We start from the raw sequence: 23,661 nt of genomic DNA on the forward strand, positions 1-23,661 counted from the left end.
TGCGCGAGCAGCGGCTGTGCAACAACTCGGCCGTGTGTCCAGGTGGGCGCGGCCGTGGGGCGCGAGTGGGCAGCAGGGCAGGTGCCGCCGACTCAGAGGGCAGCAGCGCCTTTCTGTCCCTCAACAGTGCACGGAGCCTGGGACGAGTGGTCACCCTGGAGCCTTTGCTCCAGCACCTGCGGCCGCGGCTTCCGGGACCGCACGCGCACCTGCAGGCCCCCCCAGTTTGGAGGCAACCCTTGCGAGGGTCCCGAGAAGCAGACCAAGTTCTGCAACATCGCCCTGTGCCCTGGTAGGTGAGAGGGAGGGCCCGGGGCGGGCAGGAGGGGCGCACGTCCCAACCCCAGGAGCCCAGACCTGGCTCAGTGTGACCAGAGGCTGGACCCTCACACTGCTCAGGCGGGGTCGGGGTGCCGGTGGAGCCCTGGGGTGCTGGGTGTTCACGCTGGCTTCCTGTCTTCTTCCTCCCCTGGGCCGGGCAGTGGACGGAAACTGGAACGAGTGGTCCAGCTGGAGCACCTGCTCGGCCAGCTGCTCCCAGGGCCGGCAGCAGCGCACACGCGAGTGCAACGGGCCCTCCTACGGGGGCGCCGAGTGCCAGGGCCACTGGGTGGAGACGCGGGACTGCTTCCTGCAGCAGTGTCCAGGTCAGGGCCCCGGCCTGTAGGCCTGCAGACAGGCCTCGGGGGAGGCCAGGCCCCCTGGGTGGCTGTGGTCCTGCATGTGGCCGTGGGGCTGGTGCTCAGTCAGTGGGCCGGGCGCGTGCCCCGTGGTGCGGGAGCTCTGTGGTCGGCGTCTTGCTGGTCTCTGGTCTCTTGGACCCTGGTCTTGGTTTTCTTTCTCCTCGTGGCTCCTGCCCCTTGGGTTCTCATCTCTGTGTCCTTGTGGCCCCATGTGTGCCCCTGTGCCCTGTTGCTCCCTGACCCTTACCCTCCTATCCCCACTGTCTGTGCTTCTGTCTGGCCACCCTTGCAGTGGACGGCAAGTGGCAGGCCTGGGCCTCTTGGGGCAGCTGCAGTGTCACGTGTGGTGGTGGCAGTCAGCGGCGGGAACGTGTCTGCTCTGGGCCCTTCTTTGGGGGAGCAGCCTGCCAGGGCCCCCAGGATGAGTACCGGCAGTGTGGCACCCATCGATGTCCCGGTGAGACCCCTCCCACACCGTGTTTGGGCTTTGGGGAGAGGCTTGGGGGGTCTGGGCAGCTGACCTAGTTGGAACAGTGGGTGCGAGCTCCCAGCCCCTTCCTGGTCCCCAGCCCCTCACTATCTCTGGCCCCTTGGCAGAGCCACATGAGATCTGTGACGAGGACAACTTTGGAGCTGTGGTCTGGAAGGAAACACCAGCTGGGGAGGTGGCTGCAGTCCGGTGTCCGCGCAATGCCACAGGTAAGGGGTATGGGGGCTCCTGTGACGCCCCCATAGAGTTGCCCCCAGGCTCCACTCTAAGGCCCAGAGCCTAGGCAGCCCCGTGTGCACGCTGATGTCCAGTAGCACAGGCCAGGAGTTTGGGACCACGTTGTGGGGACACTTTCAGGGCAGCACCCATGCCATGCACTTAACGTGAGAGTCCCTTTGTGATTCCACACCCCCATGAGGTCACCACAGCCCGGTCACAGGCGGGAGACCGAGGCGCGTGAAGTCAGCGCCCCCACCTGGGCTTGCAGGGCAGGGAGGAGCAAGGCTCCTGGGAGTGCAGCATTGGTAACCCTGTGGGCCCCGAGGAGCCGCTGTGGCTGAGAGAGGGTGCGGAAAGCAGGGTGGGCTCCGTGGGGAAGGGGCTTGGCTGCACCCTGGTATTGGCCGCCTCTCCTGCAGTCTCTGTGCGAGGGCAGCAGGCAGGGAAACCAGGGCTCAGGTCGGGCCTCACCTCTGCCCTCTTCCCTGAATGGCATTGGGGCTCTCGGAACCTGTTTCCTCACCTGTGGCGGAGGCCTTAGGAGGTCCTCCACAGGGGTCCTGGGGACAAGGAGGGCAGTGGGTGCCAGGGGTAGCTGGCCACGCCTGCTGCTCCCCTCCCCTCTGGTTGTTGCTGCGTACTGCAAATTCTCAGGAGTGAGATGAAGGACACAGTGCCCCTCGGTGCCTTGCCCAGCCTGTCCGCGCGGGTGACTGCACCCTGGGGCCTGTTGCTTTGGTCCCAATCTACATCAGTGGCCAGGGAGCTGCCTCAGGCCACCCTGTGGTCCTGTTGGATGACAGGCTGTGATGGTCCCACATGGCTGTCACCTCCTTGTGTGCGTCAGCTCTCCCTCTTCCTCTGAGGACCTCCTGGGGTACCTGCCATCAGACAGTGACCTCTGCCCCAGGCCATTGATGTAATGCCAGATAGCCCCCGAAGCTGCCCTGTGTCCTGGGCCAGCAAAGCCCTGCGCCCTGTGGAGGAAAGACGGGGGCCAGGTGCCGGTGCTCCCCAGGGCTCTGGACTGGGAGGAGCCTGGGAGAGGCCCTGGCTCCCTGCAGTGGGCCCAGGAAGGCTTGGTGCCTGCTGGGTCCCTGGCACCCTGGGCAGTGCTCAATGGCACTCAGAGTTTGTGGCATGAAGGGAACAGGGCTGGCCCTGCCTTGGGTATCGGGGTGGAGAGTTAGGCGCAGAGCCACTCCTGCGGGAGCTGTGCGTGGGACCCCTGTGCTGGGCAGTGCACGTCCACCTGAGAAGGGGAAGGTCTCCCCAGGCCTCATCCTGCGGCGCTGTGAGCTGGACGAGGAGGGCATCGCCTACTGGGAGCCCCCCACCTACATCCGCTGCGTCTCCATCGACTATCGCAACATCCAGATGATGGTGAGTGCCGCCCTGGCCCAGGGCTTCCTCTGCCTGTCCCCAGGACACACCCACCCTCTGGACACGAGGCAGGGGTTACAGGGGCCCTCCAGGCCTGGGAGGCCCCTGGCACCTGCCTAGACATGACAGCAGTGGCCCTCTCCATCCTCCCCAGACCCGGGAGCACCTGGCTAAGGCTCAACGTGGGCTGCCCGGGGAGGGGGTCTCAGAGGTCATCCAGACACTGGTGGAGATCTCCCAGGATGGGACCAGCTACAGTGGGGACCTGCTGTCCACCATCGATGTCCTAAGGAACATGACCGAGATCTTCCGGAGGGCCTACTACAGCCCCACCCCTGGGGATGTGCAGGTGGGCTGTCAGAGGACACCCAGGGGGCGGGGTGCCTGGGACAGTGGCTGGAGAGCCATCCTGGACCCCAGTTAGAGGCTGAGCCGCCAGCCTTGGCCCCGGTTGGGACTGTGACCCCCAACCTGTGATTGAGCCTCAGGCCAGGTCCTGGTCACACACCAGTGCCTTCTGCTCTCTCACTGGCCCTTTGTATTTCCAGAACTTTGTCCAGATCATCAGTAACCTGCTGGCAGAGGAGAACAGGGACAAGTGGGAGGAGGCCCAGCTGGTATGCAGGGTGTGGGCAGTCTGTGCGCCTGGGCCCCAGACCAGCCCTGGGTGGGGCCTCCTGTGGGTGTACGGCTTTGGGAAGAAGCCAGTTTCTTCATGGGAAGGACAGCAGCTTGTCCTGTGGGCTTGGTGGCAGGCGGGAACCAGGTGACCTCATGCTGTGTGGCCAGAGGACCTGGAGGTGGCAGGTCTTCCTCACAGGGCAAGAGCACCTAGCCTTCTGTCCTCACAGGCCGACCTTGAGTCTGCCTCTGCGCCTGTCCCCAGGGCAGTACCTAGCATGGGCCCAGAGACGTGCCCCCCAGCCTCGGACCCCTTGAAGTCCAGCAGTCCCTCTGGGTCCCAGCAATCCTGGCTGCAAGTGGGGGTGGAAGCCAGAGGTCCCTGGCAAATGACCGGCAGGACCCAGAAGAAGAAGGAACAGCCAGGGGAGGGGGAGGCCGAGGGAGGGGGCGTCACCCCCGGGAGCACATGCTCCCCCTAGCTCCGGCTGCCTTCCCCAGATGGGCCCCAACGCCAAGGAGCTCTTCCGGTTGGTGGAGGACTTTGTGGATGTCATTGGCTTCCGCATGAAGGACTTCAGGGATGCGTACCAGGTGACAGACAACCTGGGTAAGCCGCCCTCACTCGGCCAGCCCTCTGTGTCCTGCCCTGCAGCTCCCTGCTGGCCCTCCGCCTCAGTCTCCCACCTACATAGAGAAGCAGTGGCCAGGCAGCCCCTGCGACCCTCCTGGCCAGGACGGGAACCAGTTCTGGGCTGGCTTTTGTCTCCGAGCTCTGGGACCATCGCATTGATGATGGGCACCCTAGGAGGTTCCAAGTCCCACCAGGAGCACACAGCCAGCCTCTTGCCTGAAGCCCTGGGTCCCGGGCCGGCTCCCCCTGCCCCAGCCCCACTCTGCCCTGCAGCCCCAAGAGCACCTTGTCAGGGGCCTGAACTTCCCTGGCTCCATGGTGAAGGCTGAGCCTCGGTTTCCTTTTTAAACATGGCATGATCCTGGGGTCTGTCTGGACAGGAGGTGGAGAGCCACGGAGATCAGCGGGGCGCCCTGGAGATGAGCAGCCGCTGTCTCTGCAGACACCCAGATCACTCTAGTTAGTCCCTGACTTCCTGTCTTAGGTCATGGTCCCAAGCCTGCCCAGCCCTGGTTAGGGAGCCTCCCACGGGGACCCAGGAGGGAGCACCGGCCCCAGCTGTGATCTCGAAGCACCCAGGAGGAGGTGTCCCCTCCCTGGGGTCCACCTTCAGTGGCGTGACGAGGCTGAGCTTTGCTAGGGCCCACGGGTCCCCCAGCCCCAGAGCTGCCCTGGCCAGGCGGGTGCCTAAGCTGGAGGCGCAAATGCTGGTTCGCTCTCTGCGTGGAGCTCAGGACCTCAGAGCTCAGTCATCTCGGGGAGGCCACCTGTCAAATGCGGTCTGTGGCCCCAGCCTGCGTCACCGTCCCAAGGTGTTTCGCTTTCCACGAGGTGTTTTCCTGAGTTACAGGTGGCCCAGGGCTTTTGTGTGGCCACCCAGAGACAGGTGTGGAAGGGCGCTCTCACCCCTCCTGGCCCAGCACTTCACAGAGGTGCTGGTCCAGGGCGCCCCCCACGGCCCATGCCCTGGAGGGGCACTGACCTGCCTCTGGCAGTCTGCCCCGGGCCTACGCCATTCAGAGCCAGGCCTTGGTCACCACGGGAGGCCCTGGCCTCCTCTCAGTCACCATTACCTGGACCTCCCACGCGTCCCGAGACCCCATACACCCCACCCCTTTCTGTCCCTCTTCCCATCTCCTGAGCACTTGGGACCCCCCACTCATCAGCAGAAACCACCACCCCGTGGCCCAGCACCACCCAGCTGGTCCCTCCAGGGGCAGGGGCTGGCTTCCTCCCAAAGCCCTGGGACTCTGGGAGGGGTGGGCCAGGCCCTCCTCCCTCCTCAAGGCTCCTTCCAGATCATTCTCTCCACCTGCTCCCAGCTTGGAATCCAGGTGCTCAGACCCCAGGACCCAGGGGGGAGCCCGGGGTAGCTGAACTCCTGGTACCCTGTGGACCTTTGGGGACCCAGTTTCACCCATGTGCCCCCCATACGCTAACCCCGGGGCATGCCCTGGTCCGGTCAGCCCCGGTTCCTGTGGGCAGTCCTGCATCTTCCCTCGGCTCACTGCAGCTGCCTGTCCCCGTCACTGGCCCTGGCTCCCAGCTTGGTCAGTCCCGTGCCCACAGAACCACTGGCCCCTCTGGCCCCCAGTGCTTTCTCTCATGAGGTCCTACCTGCCTGTCACCCTGACCTTTGTCCTCCACGTGCTGCCCCCGTACCCCCCATGGTGCGCCTTCTCCCAGGCCCCACCCAGGCATGCCCATGAGAACTGCAGCCCTAACAGAGGACGTTCTGCCTTGGCCCACCCACCCCAGCCTCCTTCACCTTCTCCACTCGCCCTACCTACCAGGTGCCCACCCAGCCAGGTGTGTGTCCTCTGCTCTCCATCAGGGTCATTGGTGATGTCCACCATAGAACCCTGTGGTCAGCAAGGCATGGTGGCACATATATACAATCCCATTGGCTCGGGGGGCTGAGGCAGGAGGATTGCAAGTTCAAAGCCAGTCTCAGCAACTCAGTGAGGTCCTGAGCATCTCAGCAAGGCCCCGTCTCAAAATGAGAACAACAAGGGCTGGGGTGTGGCTCCCTGGTGAAGCACCCTGGGTTCAACCCCTGGCACCAAAACAAACAAACAAAAAGACCCTTTGGTCAGCTTGGTGCCTACTGTGTTCTGGGCAGCTCCTGGCTTCGGACTCCTGGCCACCTCCCCTCCCCATTTCCTCTCCCCCTTCTCCACTGGACATCAAACCAGCCCTTCCACCTCCCACTCTGGACCGTCCACTCCTCCCTGGCTGGTCCCTGTCCCACCTGAACAGGTGGGGTCCAGGCTCCGGGCCTTCCTGCCCCACGCTCTCTCGTGCCTGTGACTCACCTTCTCAAGGCCTTAAAACCACACAGGGTCCGCAGGTCCAGGTCAAGGGTCCAGCATCCCCCTGCAGCCTGGCCCTCCCTGGCTCCAGCTCAGGGCCCTGCTGCCTGGATGTCCACCAAGCTGGGGCTCCTGCTCCCACTCCCTGGCCAGGCCAGAACCTTGAAGTTGCCCCTCCCCTGGCCTGCATGCCTCGCCTGCTGCTCACTGCTGGACAGCACCATCTTTGAAAGGGTCCCGGGAGCACCCTTGCCCTTTTTCTCCCTGCCGCAGCAGGACTGGACCCTGCCTGTTGGCCTCACTGCCCTGCCCTCTGCCCTTACCCAAGGGCTCCAGCCAAAGGGCCTCTTCTTCCTCCTCCGTGTTCCAGGATGTGCCCCTCCTCAGCCACCAGGTCTATCCAGAGCTGCCCCAACGGGAGGACTCCCCCACTGCCCGGCAGGCCCTGTCGTATCCACTGCTGTTGACCCAGGAGGGGTCTGTCTGTTCACTGCTGCCCCTCAGGCTGCACACCAGTGCCCAGCACAGGGCAGGTGCTCTTGGAGGGGCCTCATGAGTGACGTCATTTGCTTGCAGCATCCTTCTGAAACAGGGGGTGGGCTGTCTCTGTCCCCAGGGTGACCTCAGAAGTCCAAGGAGGGCAAGGCCAAGCCAGTGAGGTGAAGCCAGGGTGTGCAGACAGGGCCCACTGCCCTGCCACCAAGCAGTGGCACCCGGTGGGCCTGGGTTGGGCTGGGCAGGGCAGGGGCAGCCTTGGGGGCCCCAGAGCCCTAGGATGGCCCCAGAGGTTCTCGTGCTCCCCGAACTCCACATCTGTGTGACCGCCCAGGCTCAGGGACACCAGGGCGCAGTCAGTGGCTGCCTGGGGTGGGATGTGGGAATGAAAGGGACGCAGTTGTGACGGGTGGGAGGCTGCGCCCCGGGGCTGTGTTCTTGAGGCCTGGGTTGACTGTGGCAGCCTTCCTTAGTGTCCTGAGAGGGGGTGTCCACCTGCACAGTGGACTCACAGCAGGAGGGTAGGTCACAGACTTGGGGCGAGTGGGCCACGTCCCAGGAGGGAGGCAGGGGCGAGTGGCACCTGTGGATCCTCCATGGGACAGAGTCTGGGCAGGGTCCACTCTTGGTTCTTACTCTGGGGCTCGGGCCATACCTGCTGCCCCTTCTGCTCCCCGTCTGTGACCCCATGGGGGCTTTCCCGCCTGAGAGTGTGGAGCCGTGTGCGGCCAGCGTGTGTGGGGCTGGAATCTGCAGCTCCTGTGCCCAGGGCTGCAGCAGGGACTGGGAGGTGGCAGCTGGATGCTGACCCATGCCCCCAGAGCCCTGGGCATCTCTGTGCCATTGTCCTGCTCCCCAGGCTGAGGCTTCTGGCCATGTGACCTTCTGTCTGTCCTGTCCCCTTGCCCTGCCCCAGTCCTCAGTATCCACAAGCTTCCGGCCAGCAGTGCCTCGGACATCAGCTTCCCCATGAAGGGCTGGCGGGCCACGGGAGACTGGGCCAAGGTGCCGGAGGACAGGGTGACTGTGTCCAAGAGCGTCTTCTCCACAGGGCTGGCAGGTGAGGGCCTCCAGGGCAGGGGCTGCTAGGGAACTCAGGCCCCAGAGTTGGAGGACCTGTCACCTGAGCAGTCCCTCTGGGGCCCAGCTCCCTGCCCCGAGGGGCAGGGCTGCTTCCTTGTTACTTCCTGGTGCTCTGGAGTTCATCCCCCTACAGGGGGACAGTGCCTGGGGGTCACCTGGAACCCCGGTTGGGCTGAGCTAAGTGACCGGTGGACCAGCTCTCTGCGGGGTGGGGGCCTGGCTGGACTTGTGGGGGCAAGGGTCCCCATTCCCGGGGGAGAAGCGAGTCCCACCTGCCCTTCAGCCCTCGGTGTCACTCCAGGAGGGCGCAGCTCTCCCTCTCCCACAGGGGACCCAGGCAGTTGCCCCAGGTCCCAGCCAGAACTGTTCTGGGTGGAAGGGCCTCCCTCGGCAGGGCCTGCAGATGGGCAGGGCAGTGGGCCCAGGGCAGCAGGCAGCATGGGTGGGGTGACCGTGTGCTTCCTTCCAGAGGCCGACGACACCTCCGTGTTCGTGGTGGGCACTGTGCTATACCGGAACCTGGGCAGCTTCCTGGCCCTGCAGAGGTGGGCAGGTGGGGTGGACGAGCCCTCCACAGGAGGCGTGAGGGAGCCTTGGGCGGGTGGGCTGGCCTCGAGGGGCCAGGAGGGCAGAGGCCCGGAGCAGGGGTGGAGGGGCCAGCTCCTGGGGAGGCCGGGCTACAGAACAGCCCCTGACTCTGCTGCTTCCCACCAGGAACACCACAGTCCTGAACTCCAAGGTCATCTCGGTGACCGTGAAGCCCCCGCCTCGCTCCCTGCTCACACCCCTGGAGATCGAGTTTGCCCACATGTACAACGTGAGTGCCCCCGCCCCCGCGTGCCACTGACACCCTGCACGTCTGTGCTCAGGTTTCTTGGGTCTTCACCTGAGAGTGAGCTGCGATCATCCAGTGCAGCTGGGGACACTGGCCCAGAGGTGTGGCGACTTGCCCGGGGTGGCACCACAGCTGGACGGGGGTGCTGAAATCGAACTCTTGCCTCTCCCGCAAGCTGCTCTGAGGTGTCAGCCACGGCTGGGGGCTGTGGTGGGGCCCAGCCTCCCCTTCCCTGGTTCCTGACTCCCCTGGAAAGCCCACTCCCCTCCATGTTGAGGGTGCCCTTGAGCTGGGAAGAGTGAGGGGTGCCTGCGCGGGAGCCTCCTGCGCGGGAGCCTCGGGGCAGACGGCAGGCCTTGCCCTGCAGGAGGGCCTCTGCAGTTCCCGGGCCGAGAACCTCCTCCCTGGGCACCTGGGATGGCACTGGGTTCCAGCGGCTGCTGCTGTGTGACAGGCAGGCCCTGCCTCCCTGGTGGAGCCGTGGGGTGCCTGGCCCCAGAAGAGCAGCTGTGACTCCAGGGAGCCCAGGCCCCAGGGGGGTAGGATCAGAGTTCCCGCTGCCCCATGGCCTGTTCTGGATGGGCTGAGGGCCAGGACCCTGGGGTCAGGTCACCCAGGTCACCCACACAGGATAGGGCAGTGTCAGCCACTAAGCCCCAGGCTGGGACTGTGGGAAGCCATGGGAGAGCTCAGCCCTGTCCTTTCCAGCTGTGTGACACTGGGGTCTGCTCAGCCTCTCTGTGCCTTCGTTCCCTTATCAAATGATCAACAGAAAGGGCTAGGTAAGGACTGAGCACCTGACCTGGGCTCAAGGGAGCCAGCTGTCCAAAGCCACACTGGGTGGGTAGGTGGGGCCAAGCCAGACACAGTGACCTTGGGCCAGTCCCATCTCTGCTCTGGGTCTCAGCTTCTTCCCTGTGAAACGCAGTCTGTTGGGTAACCTCACGGGCAGGATGCCCAGCACACCCTCGGGTGGATCAGGCAGTGGCCCTCTGGAGGGGGCAGTGGCCCTGACTCCCCTCTTCTCCCCCAGGGCACCACCAACCAGACCTGTATCCTGTGGGATGAGACAGATGTGTAAGTTCTGGGCTTGGTGGCCTTGGGGCTGGAGGGCTGGGGGACTCACTGGAGTGAGGTTTTAGGTTGGGGGGTCGCCATCCCCTGTCCACCTGTGTTCTTTCATGGTCCTCTGCTGCTCCCTGCCCAGGCCGCCCCCGCCCCCTTCCCAGGGAGGAGGGGCACCTGAGCCTCCCTGTGCCCAGAGCGGGCCAAGTCCTGGTGCTAGTGTGGGGGTGGGCGCCAGGTGCTGGGAAGCCAGGACTGCTGATACGCAGCCCAGGGAGAATGCAAGCGACGGGGAGGGGCGCGGCCCCGGGGTCCCCTGCAGTGTGGGTACGGCCATGGCCTGGTGCTCAGACCCTCGTCGACCACTCTGTAGACAGCAGCCGAGCTTGGCCCCTGCAGAAGCAGAGGCTGGAGGTTGTGCCAGGCCTGGCACTGCTGGGCAGAGATGGCCATCACTCACGGGGGCAGGGGCCGAGGCGGGTCAGAGGACGTGTGTGCAGGGCCAGAAGAGTGCTCTCCAGAGCCTGGAGATGCAGTCTCAGGAGCAGGACAGAGAGGGCTTGGCGCTGGGCCCACAGGACTCAGTGTGCACCGGGGACGGTGCGATCTGGAGCTGTGGCTGGCGCTGCCCGCACCCCTTCCCCAGGCCGAGCAGCGTGTAGTGCGCTCAGCCCACCCCCAGGGGCTGGCCGTACATGCAGCCGTCCTTCATGCTGTGGCTGGACACGCAAGTCCTGAGTGGCTGGTGGGGAGAGGAAGGGCGTCAGGGAGGCACAACCACAGCCTCAGCCTGCAGTTTGCAGGGCACGGAGAGCCGGGAAGGGCAGACAGGATGGGCATCGGCAGAGGGGAGGCCGTGGTGGGGCTGTTGGGGGACTGATGGAAGCTGATGGGGGATGGGAAGTTGTCTACCCACCTGCCCACCTTCTGACCTCCAGGACCACTGCTGGGTCACTGCTGTACGAGGTCCCAGCCCTCAGCTTCCTCCTGTCCCCAGGGGGGAGGCCCAGGGGAGTAAACAGGCCAGTGTAAGATGTTGAGTCACACCATCTGCCAAAACGTGAAGCAGAAGGGTCTGTGGCAGAGGGGCGTTTGGGAACAGCATTGTGACAGAAGAACAACTGTGCAAAGGCCCTGTGCCGGGTGTGTGTGCAGGGCCAGGCACGCTACCTCACCTGCCTGCACCCGGCTCCTCTGGTCTTTCCTGCGAGGATCTGGAAGCTGAGCTGTGACACCTGACAGCTTGGGAAGCCACCAACCCTGGTTGCTGTCGGATAGCTTTCTTTGGGTTTTCCAAGTGGCATAAGCTCTTTGTGAAAAAGAAGGTGTCAGGAAAAGATAAAGAAAGGTATCCCTATGCTTTCAGTCCCCAGGTGGCCACCTTTGGACTTGGTGAAGTTTTGGGGGTGGAGATGGTGCTGCTGCTGCAGGCCCCTCCTGTCTGCCCCTGACACTGGCCCAAGCCCTGCCCCGAGCCAGAACCCTCCCTCAGGGCTGCTCACCCACCACCTGCTGCGGCTCCGGGACACCTGCCTGCCCTCCAGGCTGGCCCGCCTGGGACGGAGCCTTCCTGCTTTCCACTAGTGCACTGGAAACCAGTGGCCTGCAGGACAGCCATGCCCACGTTTCTGACAGTTCAGGTCTGAGTAAAAGACACCCTGACCCAAGGTGGCCAAGGAGGACCTGCTGGGCAGCTTTGGGCAGATCCTCCCCAGGAACCTCAGCCCCGCTTCCTGTGGCTGGAGTCTGCTTGCTTCAGGGCAGGAGTGTGAGCAGCAAGAGAACCACGGTCAAGCCTCTGGGACGCTGGGCATTGGCGTGGCCTCTGCCTGCTCCTTCTCTTGCAGCTGTGGAGGGATGCTATGATTTGCCCACCACCCCAGGTGGGCTGTACCCCCAGGCACCAGAGAACTAGGCCATCACAGGTCTGGGCGTCAGCAACAAGAGGAGGGTGCCCAGGTGGCTGTGTGTAGCCTCTCCCAGCTGGGCCTGCCCTCTGTGCACCGTCACTGAGCATCGGGGCTCTGTGAGGCTTGTGGTCCAGCAGAGACTCAGGGTGACAGGCCTCTGTCCCAGCATGGGACAGCAGAGTCTAAGAGGGAGGGCTGGAGGCTGGCCAGGAGGGGGCAGGATCCAAATGCATTTTCCCCTGACCCACCTCACCTGTCGGCCACTCCTGTCCCTGGGCACCAGAGAGCAGATGGGGTCTGTGCCAGTGTGTGCCTGTGTCGTGGTACACACAGGAGGAGCCCAAGGGCCTGGGAGGAATGCTGTGCGCAGGGAAGGCTTGCACAGGGTGCACAGGGTGCACATCTGTGACCACCAGCGTCAAAGGGACCTCTCAGACCCATAAAGATGAGGATCCTATCCAAACCCTGACCTTACTCACAGCCCAGATCCCAAATCAGGCAGAACCTTTAACTGGCCACACACTGAGCCCTAACCCTATTCACACACTGAGCCTGACCCTGATCACACACTGAGCCTGACCCTGATCACACACTGAGCCTGACCCTAGACACACACTGAGCATTGACCCTGATCACACATGAGCCTTAGACCTGGACACACACTGAGCCTGACCCTAGACACACACTGAGCCTTGACCCTGATCACACATGAGCCCTGACCCTAGACACACACTGAGCCTTGACCCTGATCACACACTGAGCCTGACCCTAGACACACACTGAGCATTGACCCTGATCACACATGAGCCCTGACCCTAGACACACACTGAACCTGACCCTGATCACACACTGAGCCTGACCCTAGACACACACTGAGCCTGACCCTGATCACACATGAGTCCTGACCCTAGACACACACTGAGCATTAACCCTGATCACACATGAGCCCTGACCCTGGACACACACTGAGACTGACCCTGCACACACACTGAGCCTGACCCTGATCACACATGAGCCCTGACCCTGCACACACACTGAGCCCTGACCCTAGACACACACTGAGCCTGACCCTGCACACACACTGAGCCTGACCCTAGACACACACTGAGCCTTGACCCTGATCACACATGAGCCTTGAACCTGTTCACACACTGAGCCTTGACCCTGATCACACATGAGCCCTGACCCTAGACACACACTGAGCCTCACACATTCCCGGCACACAGGGCTCAGCAATTCCCTGCAAAAACACAGCAGGCTGCAAAAACTGGGCCTAGGAGACCCTGGAGTCCCTGCTGCCCTTCATAACCCACCTTCCTGGGTGCAGTATCCTGGATCACCCGGTCTGCAGCCCTGGCCTGGCAGCACAGCCCAGGGGCTACCGCTCTCCCACACCCCTGCTCCAGCCTGGCCAGTGCCACAAGAGCCTGGCAGTGGCAGTTCTGGGTGGGAGACAGGGAGCAAGGGGGTCCTTGCAGAGTGCCCAATGGTCTAAGCCAGAGGAGGCCACTCACGCTGTCGTACACCCCCTTACCGTCCCCCAGTCATGTGAGTTTGACAGGGGCAGTGGCAGCCACGTAAAGCCTATCAGTACCCCAGAGGTGGGGCTGCCTCTTAAGGACGAATAATGGTTTCTTAGCAAGTGGTGGCTGGAAGACCAGGAGCAGGAGCAGGACCGAGGGGTGGGCGCGTCCCTGGTGGCAGCCCTGGGCAGTGGGCATGAAGGTGGAGGCTCAGGAGCACAGGGCGATCCCTGGACAGCTGGTGGAGGAAGAGTCAGGTGTCTGAGTGAATGACGGGCGATGACCAGGAAGGAGGGCAGGTGGGCTGTGGATGGTGCATGGGTGCACGGACGGGGCAGGTGGGAGTCGGCTGGGAGACAGTGGGGAGCTGGGGAAGGAGCTGTCAGTCTCCTAGGGCTGCCTGACAGATGACCCAAATTCCCACAGACGGGTGGCTTCAGACAGCAACAGTCTGTTCTCCCTCCCCCAGCTCGGGAGGCCGGGTTCTGACCGCAGCCTGGGCAGGGCCACCTCCCTTCGAGGCTAGGGGGAGCTCCTTCCTCCCTCTCTCTGCTCTGGGCTCTTAGGGGTCCTGATGTCCCTGTTTGTGGCAGTCTCCCCTCTGTGTCCGTGTCCTCCCTCTTCTTGTGAGGACATCAGCCCCTGGATCTGTGGCCTTCCTTGAGCTCAGTATGATTCCTCTCTAGACCCTTAACCCAGCTACCCCTGCAAAGGCCCTGCATGGAAACCAGGCCACACCCACAGGGGCTGGGGTCAGGGTGTGGCCGTATAACGCGGGGACACTAATCAGCCTATTGCAGACCAAGTGGAGCCGTGGGTGGCCCCAGGACAGGCAGGTGGAGCTGGTGGAGGCCGGCAGCCTTGGGAGTCCTGCTCCTGGTGCTGAAAGGACAGCTCCCTGCGAGCTTCACACAGACATGTTCCAAGGATCTTGCAGTCTTTTAAACCCTTTAAAAATCCAGAATTTTGCAGAACATAGAAGTCAGAGCCGGCAAGATCCTCCGGGACCGTCTGCTCTCCTCTTGAAAAGTGGTTCAACTGAGGCCCGGCGTGAGGGCTTTTTCTGGCCAGGGCAGCGGCCTGAGGGCCTCATGGTGATTCACCAGCATGTCTGGGCTGTTCTGCCAGATGCAGCCCCTGGGAGGGCTGTGGGAGGGGCCAGGTCCCCCTGTCTGCTCCTGGCCATGCACACATGGACTTGAAGGCTCTGAGAAGCCCTGCAGTAGGCTCCTGTGTCCTGGGCTGGGAGGCTCCCTAACTCGGAGCCTCCTGTTCTGTCACAGGCCTCCCGGGACCTGGGGGGCAGAGCAGACGGGCTGGGCTGGCAGAGGGTATGGTCTGTGCCACACCTGCTCCTTCCCGAGCCTGACCCTGATCCAGACACACTAGGTCCTCCCTGTTTGTCTGTCTGCCTGCTGGTCCTGCATTAGCCAGTTTTACAGATGCAGAGACTGAGACCCCAGAGCCCAGGGGCAAGCCCAGAGCTGCCGTCACCCTGTGGATCTGTGCCCTTCCCACTCCTGCCTAGACCTCACCTGCCTGGCAGAGGGTCCAGGCCAGGGGCACTGTCCAGAGGGACCCTTCCAGGATCCCTGCCCGTGAGCATCCTGGTCCCTTTAAGAGCCTGGCCCCTCCCCTGCTGTCCTGGTTCCCTGGGAGAGGGCAGTGAGGGGGCAGGCGGGGGCGAGCGGAAGGCAGACTTGGCAGGGTCCCCAGGTAGCTGTCGACAGCCGTTTCCAAGCCTGATTTCTCCCACGCCGGCTGGTTCCTGATGGGGCAGAGGAGGCAGTAGAGGGGGGCAAGGGTGGGGACGGACCCGGCACAGAGGCCTCTTTGGTAGCCTGGGAAGGGCCTCCACACGGTGGCGAGCCGGGGAGAGGGGAGGAGAGGATGTGCTTGGCTTCCCCCACCAGGTGGGGCTAGGGACCAGGAGGGATGGAGTGCCACTCAGTGAGACCACCTTGGCTGGCCTCTGCCCCAGCCCAGCTCCTTCCCTGTCCATCTCTGCAGTCTCCCTCTAGTGGTCCTGGGCCTCTGAGCTGGTGGAGGCTGCTGGGAGCTGGTTCTCGCTGCATTCTCCTTGCTGTGGAAGGGCTGGGGCAGGCTGGAGAGCTGGAGGGACTGGACAGGGACAGGCACCCCGGCTAAAGGCTGCTCACGAGTGCCTGCTGCCTGGCAGGCTGGCAGCCCTGGCTGAGGCAGTGTCTGAGGCTCCGGAGGTCCATAGCTGGGGCAGGACTCTTGCTGCCTGGCCTTGCCCTGCCTGGCCTTCCTGTGCCTGCCCTGGGCCCTCTTCTCCCCCAGGCTTCATCTTCCTACACCCTACCGCGTCCCTCTCTCCAAGTGTCAACCCCAATCCACAGTCAGTCCATGGGACTGCTCCCAGTTTGTCCCCCAGAGGACAGGGCTCAGGCACGTCCACATGGTCTCCTGGTGGGCAGGAGTGGGAGTGGGCTCATCTGAAGGGCCCCTCTGGGCATGGGGGGCCCACTCACTGTTCATTCTTTCACTCACTCCCCAAGCACATGGGGCTTGCCTCCTGGTGCCCCTACGTGCCACCCACTGGACAGGATAGCAGGATGCCCACCCCTGGGGAGCCACACCTCCGTGGGTAGGGGCCCTGTGCAGGGAAGACCAGGTGGTGCCGAGCCAAGAGGGACACAGGGTGTCTGATAGCTGGGCCCCCAGCTCAGGGTCTGTGACTGTCCACGTCAGCTCTGCAAGCCCAGGCCTGTCTCCTTAGGGCCGGAGCACCCCCTCCAGGGCCAGTGTAGCAAAAGGGACAGTGTCTGCACTGCCCAGTCCAGGGAGGTGCCACTCGCCCCAGCCTGGCGCCTCTGAGACAAGTGCAGACTGCTGGCTGCCAGCAGGCCGGAGCTGCCCACTTCCCTCCCCCGTGCCCTCCCCACTGCACACTCCTCCTCTGTCCCCTCCTCCCTCCTCCCCCTGTCCACTTTTCCCCTGCGGCCCTCTCCCTCACCGCCCCCTCCCCAACTCCTTTCTCTTTCTAGAAAAAGCCCAGCCTCTGCGTCTGGCCTGTGGCAGTCCCCATGAGGTGTGGCTGGGAGGTGCTTCACACTGGAGGAGGGACGGGGTGGCAGCAGAAGAGCCTCCCTCCCCATCTCCCAGGGCCTGCTCTCCAGGCCCACTCCTCCTGCCCTCGTGCTGGGTCTTCCACCTAGACACTTCCTGTCCACCCCCAAGACGGTGCCAGGGGGCAGGACGGCCAAGTCCCAAATGCTGGCCCTGCTCCTTACTAGGGGACCATGGGCAAGCTGGCCTCCACCTTGGGTCTTGGTCTCTCCTCTGTAGACAGGGCTGCCTCCATGTTGGACAGCATGCTGGGGACTTCTCAGAGGACACAAGGGGTGGGTGGGAGCTGGGATGACTGGGAGGGGTAAGAAGAGCCCACTTGGGAGTAGGGTGCAGCGCTACAAAGTTCAGCATATGCAAAGGCCCAGAGGTGGGAGCCAGGAGGCAGGGCCCTTGTGGGCCTGGACTCCTGGACAGCCCCTGCCCATGTCCCCACCCTCTTTTAGATGCATGTGAGGGAACTGTCTGGCCTTGGGGTGGGATGTGGAAGGAGAGGGCCAGCCTCCTGCGGCATCTCCTCTCGGCCAGCCCAGACAGGCAGACCGCAGGCAGGACACGGTGAGGACGATGGTGGGACTTCCTGCAGAGCTGGGCCTACCCACACTGCCAGGGGCATGACGGGGACCCACAGACCTGAATGCTGGTGATGATGGTTGCCACACTAGGATCCATCCTTGTGACAGTCACGACGCTGGACCTGCTGAGGTGACAGTAGTGGTGATGATGAGTTCATGTGATGTTACTCATGGTGGAGGTGATGTGCTGACCATGGGGGAACAGGTGGTAATTGTGTCCTTGGGAGGGACAGTCATGGTGGTGGCAGTGGTAATGATTGTGCTGCAGATGCTATGGGAGGTAGTGACGGTCACAGTGCTGGTGACTCTTGTATGAGTTGGTGGTGATGGTGGGGACGGCATTGCTTCTGATTACACGATGATGCTGCCGTGGTGTGGGCGGTGCGATGGCGGGGGGCAGGGAGGGTTGTTGGTGTGACGGTGGTGGTGGCACGCTGCTGCCGTTGGCCTGCTGCTGATGTGTGGTGGTGGTGATGATGATGGTGCTGTCAATGTGATGACGCTGTTGTCACCAACGGTGGTGGTGGTGTTGGTAGTGGTGACACAGTGGTAACGACTGGTATTGGTGATGTTGGTGAGTTGCTAGTGGTGGTGACTGTGGAGTAATGATGTTATTTATGATGGGTTACCATTGATGATGGTGTAGTTATTGATGGTGATAGTGAAGGAGATAGTGTTATTTATTTGTGTTAATTTTGAAGATGCCTTTGGTAGTGGTGATGGTGGTAATAATGGTGGTGTTGTTGATAATGTAATGGTGTGATGGTGGTGACAATGGTGATACTATTGTTAATACTATGATGGTGATGATGTTGATGGTGGCAGTGGTGGTGGAGGTGTTGATAATGTGATGGTGGTGGTGATGGTGGTGGTGGTGTGATGGTGGTGGAGGTATTGGTAACATAGTGGTGGTGGTGGTGATGATGGTGGAGGTGTTGATAATGTGATGATGGTGGTGATGTGGTGGTGACGATGACAGAGGTGTTGACGTGATAGGGGTGGTGGTGAGAGTGGTGGTAGTAATTGCACTGTTGACGTCATCGTTGATGTATCTGGTAGTGGTTTCAGTGGTGGCTGTGAGAGTAGAAATTGGAACACAGATGTCGGAGGTAGGCTCAGTCCAGGGGAGTTTGCGGCTGCACACCCCCCGTGCAAAGCAGGACACACCCATGGCACAGCTAATGAGTCAAATTGCAGCAGACATGTCCACATGGGCCAGGCCGGTGGGAGAGTCAGTGGAAAGCAGAGGAAGCGCTCCGGCACGCTGCGGTCTGGGAGGGCACCCTGGAGGAGGCAAGGTGGGCTACTGGTGAAGATGGGCTGGAGCCAGGGGTGTCCTGTGGGGGTGCCCCACATCCCGTGCTCTGGCACAGGCCAGGCCAGGACGTACTTACTGAGTGAGTCAACGTACCCCTTGACCTTCCAGCTGGGGACTAGGGGCCGAAGCATGACGGGGTGTGGCTGTCTGGTCACTGGCCCTGCCAGCAGGGGCAGGTGACAAGCAGGTAGAACGGATGGGACCAGGGCAGCAGGTGCGAGTCGGAGTGAGGCGGAGCCAGACGGGCTGGAGACCCAGCAGGGGAGTGGGGTGGCAGGACCCAGCTCCCTGGTCCAGACTGCTCTCTTTCTGGGCCGGGAAGCCCAGTGCCCAGGCTTTTCCACAGCCTTGCTCTGCCTGGCCCCCTGGCCTGGGCTCTGCGCCCTGCCTGGGTGGGTGGGTCAGGAGGAGAGCCACTGGACCCAGTGTGGAGGGGTTCCAGCCCCGGGACAGGTCTGACTCAGAGCAGCTGGCGCCTGGCAGGAATTGGGAGATCGGCATCTGGCATGGTGGGGACATGAGAAGCCCTGGAGGCCTGGTCACAGTCTGTGGTGCTGGGAGAAGTCCAGATACAGCCAGCACTGGGAAAGGCCCTGAGCACCAGGTCCATGGAAGGGCATGAGGCCCGAGGACGCGTGAGTCTCACCTGGCAGCCACACTGGAAGCCACCCAGGTCCCACAGGGGTCCAGACCTCAGGGTTAGAGGTCACTGGCAAAGGTCTCCTTAGGACCAGGCCTTGAGCCAGAGGGGAGGGGGCTGGGCGTGGTGTGGGAGGGCTCCTGCAGGAGGCGGGGGGGGGGGAGGGCGGCTGCACACAGAGGCCCTGAGGCCCAGACTGACCAGGCCTGGAGGTGGGAGAGAGCCCAGGCAGGCCAGCCACCCCAGCTCGTTCTGGGCATGCCTGGGCACACCGGGCCTCCAGTGGGCTGGCCTGTCCAAGCAAGGTTCAGGACCGAGGGGGCCACACGCAGCAGGGGGGACTCAGAGCAAGGGTGCAGGCCTGGTCATCCAGGCAGGCTTCTGGGGGGAGGTGACAGCAGCCTCTATCTGGGTCAGCAGTGGGCAGGCTTGGGAGGGGCGCTCCGATGCGCGAGTTGGCAGAATGGGGGTATAGAGTGGAGACAGAGCAGGGGGCTGATGCCAGGGGCACGGGAGGAGGCGTGCTCAGGAAGGATCTTGAAGGCCAGGGCTCCCCGAAGGCCCTGCCAGCAGAGGCACCCTTCCCACTGCCTGCCCAAACACTGCGGTCCCCTGCTGGGTGCCCGTGCCCACTCCTGGCTTCTCTCTGCCGTGTGGGAGGGCACCCCATGAGTCATTCACACTGGAGTGTGAATTAGCCCATCAAATCCAAGGGGACCCTGACAGTGTGCCGTCTCATAATAGCACCTGCTCCGTGGGCCGGCCAGAGCGTCATGATGTAGCCCAGGCCCTGGCTTGGTGGGTGGGTGGGTGCTGGCTCTCAGTGCACCCTCTGTGTTCCTGGCCCCAAGGTCTCTTGCGCATGAGCCCCGTGTGCTGCCCCACGCCCCAAGTTCAGGCAGGGTGCGTGCCACTGCACAGGTGGCAGCCGAGCCCCAAGGGCTGAGGGGGAGGGTTACGCCCAAGGATGGAGGTCAGGTGTTGCTGCCCACTTGCTTTCTGGGGCTGCAGTGGGATCGCCAGGGACTGGGCAAGCAGGGGTGCCCCTGGGCTGACTGGCCAGCCGTGGTGATCCTCTCAGTCTCCCACGGCCTTGTCCCCTGCCTGCCTGGGCCCTCTGGGAGGTGCCTTGTGGGCAGATGCTTGAGCAGAGGCAAAGGGTCAACCCTCTCCCCTGGCCAGCGGGCAGCACCCTCTCTGAGCCACCCTCACCTGAAACATTGGGAGGAGGTTGTGGACCTGCCCTGGGGGCTGGGGTAAATGAGGATGGGGTCTCACGGGTTAGGGCCATGCTGGGAGCTGTGGCCTCCACTGGGTTTGGAGAAGACTGCTGGGCGGATGGGCTGAAGGGTGCCAGGTTCTCAGCCGGACGGTGGCTGGAGAGAAGGTCAGATGAGGGGGCTTGGGTCCCTGGGAGCAGCGTGGCCTCTGACTCGTGAGGTTTGAAGCACAGGACATACGGTGTGGGGAGGCCTGGGGGAGAGCAGGTGGAGGCCAGGGCCAGGGCCAGGGCCACAGCAGCCCCAGCTCCTTTTCTGGTCCTAGACCCGCTGAGGGGAAGCGGGTGTGACCCAGATTCCTCAGGCCTGGGCCCAGGAGGGGGGACTTGGCTCCATGACCCAGATACTACAAGTCTCTGTAGCTCAGAGAAGAGGTGGCCAATGGTCTCCCACATGTGGAAGCAGCCGCTGTGTGCACGAGAGGGATGACCTGCCTGTGTTGCGGGGATGGGAACTGGTGCCCCTAGAGCAGGAAGGATTTCAGTCAGACTTAGGGAAGAGCTTCCAGCTTTTGAGAAACAGATTCTGTTGAAAAGAGGCAGGCTGATGGCTTCTGACCTTCCTCAGGTGGATGTGTGTCTTAAGATGCACGTGAAGGCCCTCATGTCCACCCCCACCTCTGTCCTCAGCTGAGGTCCAGCACTGCAGGGAAGATGTGGGTAACTCCTGAGAGGCCTTCATGGACCAAGTTCTTTTCCCAGCTTAGATGGGCCTGGGTCAGGTCACCCCTCTGTCCAGATTCCAGGTCACTCTTAAGGGTGGCTTTCCCATCTGTTGACCAGGGCTCAGGGATGCGCCCTGGGTGGGCGACGCATGGGACCTGGAATCTAGGCCTCACTGTGGCCTCGCTGTGTGGCCTTGGACGACTGGCCCTTCTCGGAGTGGCGGTTTCTTTATCTACGACGTTGCCCACAGTGGGTGCATGGAGAGCCTCTGTGCCGAGCGAGGCCATCGTTCCGGGGGCAGAGAGGGCCCAGAGATGGGCCTGTCCTGGAGCTGCATGTGGGAGACTGTGGCTGCTTCCCTGGTGCACGTTGCTGGACCTGCTCTGGGGGTGTGAGAGGCTGAGGGCGGGGCACAGGGCTGTCCTGCAGGGTCTGCTTGGACCTCAGCGCCCCTGCTCTGGGTCCATGCAGCTTACAGAGTGCTCAGCCCCTGACCATCTCCTGGACGGGGGTGGGGACAAATGCCTCCTCTGCCCTCCATGGTCTGCACTGTAGGGTGGGCAGCATTTCTTCGATGCCAGTGGAGGCCCTGGGCCAAGCACGGTTCCCAGGCTGTGGACCCACCAGTGCAGCTGGGAGCTTGTGGGCTGCGACCCAGGCAGTCCAGCTCCCCACTGCCTCAGGGTGCCGTCCTCTCAAAGTCCTCAGGCAGGCCAGGCGGCCTGGAGTCCAAGCAGGAGGGCTGGCTAGTGCCCAGACCTGGGCTGTGCACAGCAGAACAGGGACTTGAACTCGACATTGGCTGGCCAGAGTCCTACCCTAAGAGCAGCCACAGACTGCTCTGGACAGGCCTAGCGGCCACCACAAAACCTGAAGCACAGCACCTGGCTGTCTCCTGTGCTGGCTGGCTGTGTCTGATCCGCCCCCCCAGGTCTGGGACTGTTGCCTCACCATCGCAGACGCTAGGGGCTCAGTGGCTCCTGCTTGGAAGTGGTGGGGGGTGGAGGGAGCTGGCAAGGGGGCCATGGCTGACATGTCTGAGTGTGACCTTGGGAAACCTCTGGCAGGGGTGCAGGACCTGGGGTGCCACTCAGAGCTCCAGGATTTCCAGGGACTCTGCTCCCTCCTTTCTCCTTCGTACTCTCTGATCCTGTCCATTCAGTGGTCAGCAGGACGTGCGCTTTTCTCAAGGAGAGAGGACTTCTTAGGGGCATCTTGTGTTGCGCATCAGGGCAGCAGGCCAGGGGTGAGGCTGCTTTGAGCAGGCCAGCTCCTTGGCCTCCATCCCGGAGCCTGGGGGCCTAGGGTCAGTGCTGAGGCTACCTTTTGGGGCCAGAGGCCCCAAAGCTCAGACAGAGTTGTCCCTGGAGCCAAAGAGCCTCCAGGTCCAGGCCTTTCACAGCTTATACATCAGCATTCTTCTAGGAACAGAGAGGTCCTCAGACAAAGGAGCCTCTGGCCTCCAAACGCTGCCCCGGAACTTGGCCTTCCACATGGCCTTTCAGGGTGAGCAGGCAGGCCAGAGAGGGGAGGGGCCACACAGCCCAGACTTAACCCTGTAGAGCCCAAGGCTAACTCCCGGGCCCTCCTCCCCACCTTGAGCTGCCTCTGACTTGAAGACACTGTTTTGTTTCTCTGGAGCAAATCCTTCCTTCTGAGCCTCAGAGAAAAGTGGATGCTAGGGATGTCCTCATCCTTGGGGGTCCTCTGCCCACTCAGAGCATGTCCCTTCTCCAGTGCCTAAATCTCAGAGGTCCTGCTGCTGCTTCCCTCGACTGCTAGCAATAGGAAAGGAGCAAGGTGCAGCCACCCAGAGCTGATGGGCACAGCTCAGGACTCTCAGATGCCCAGAACTGCCATCCACCAGCATACACTCAGGCATGTCCAACCCCTACTTTAGAGATGAGGAAACCGAGGCCAGGGGCATTAGGCAACCTCTCAAGGCCATGCAGCAAGGGTGCAGCCTAGGTGCGGGGTTGATTGAGAGCCAGGTGTCTGAGGAGCACTCTCTGGGTACGCACACCCACTTGCGTAGTTCTCTGGAATCCTCTGGGGAAGAGTAGCTGGACAGAGCATTGGTCCACAGTGTAACTGGTCAGGTCCCTTTGGGGTCTGGGCTTTGAAGTCCTCATTGGTATAGTAGGGGTGGGCTAGAGACCCCCTGAGATTGGAAAGCACCTGTAGCCCCATCACTGCTGGGTGGCAATGGGTTGAAGTTGCAGCTGGCTGGAAGACCTCCTGGCAGGGAGAAGACCCTGGGTTGTCTTCTGAAGCCCCGGTGCAAGTCCTGGATTGGAGTGACTTGGGGAGGGCTGAGGCCTTTCTCTGCGCTGGGTTCAGATGACCCCCTGCTGCAGCTCTGGCAACCTCAAATTCTCAGGGTGCATCCCATCCCCTTCACCTGCTGGGCAGAGCCTTGGGGTCAGGACAGGGGCTTAGCCCAGGCCAAGGTGTGAGGGTTGGGTGCTGGGGGGCTGGACAGAGGGCTACCAGGAAGGCTGTGGGAAAGTGGCTCCGGGAGCATGAGAAGGGATAAGGGGTGTGATTTGTGGACAGTTCCGTTCCTGGTGGTGCACAAGAACCTGTCAAGCCCTTTGCTTAAATGAAAACAGGGCAGGGCAGGCCTAGAGAAACAGGGGCCGATCTGATCCAGAGGGGAGCTTCCAGCTGTGGGCCACCTCTCGGCAGGAAGGCTGAGTTCCGAGATGAGCGGTGGACACCAGGGGGACTAGGCCTGGGAGAGGTGGCTGCGGGGACGAGGCAGTCCCAAGGTCACCAGATCCTGCGGGCGCCCTAGGCCTTGGGGCCGGGGCGCTCTGGAGCGGCCCCTCGCCGAC

At 62.8% G+C, this 23,661-nt stretch overlaps 1 protein-coding gene across 1 annotated transcript in view; it reads left to right on the top strand.

Moving 5' to 3' along the window:
* The window catches only part of Adgrb1 (adhesion G protein-coupled receptor B1), a 64,428-nt gene that overhangs the window by 11,146 nt on the left and 29,621 nt on the right, over window positions 1-23,661 (top strand). The window contains 14 exon segments of the mRNA XM_048802411.1: window positions 1-42; window positions 128-292; window positions 483-647; window positions 976-1,140; window positions 1,281-1,382; window positions 2,669-2,775; window positions 2,930-3,124; window positions 3,324-3,392; window positions 3,898-4,006; window positions 7,754-7,897; window positions 8,390-8,465; window positions 8,635-8,737; window positions 9,789-9,832; window positions 10,976-11,040. Coding sequence (XP_048658368.1) covers window positions 1-42; window positions 128-292; window positions 483-647; window positions 976-1,140; window positions 1,281-1,382; window positions 2,669-2,775; window positions 2,930-3,124; window positions 3,324-3,392; window positions 3,898-4,006; window positions 7,754-7,897; window positions 8,390-8,465; window positions 8,635-8,737; window positions 9,789-9,832; window positions 10,976-11,040 — 1,551 coding nt within the window.

This window comes from Marmota marmota, unplaced genomic scaffold, assembly GCF_001458135.2.
Source record: "Marmota marmota marmota unplaced genomic scaffold, marMar, whole genome shotgun sequence".
NCBI lineage: Eukaryota > Metazoa > Chordata > Mammalia > Rodentia > Sciuridae > Marmota > Marmota marmota.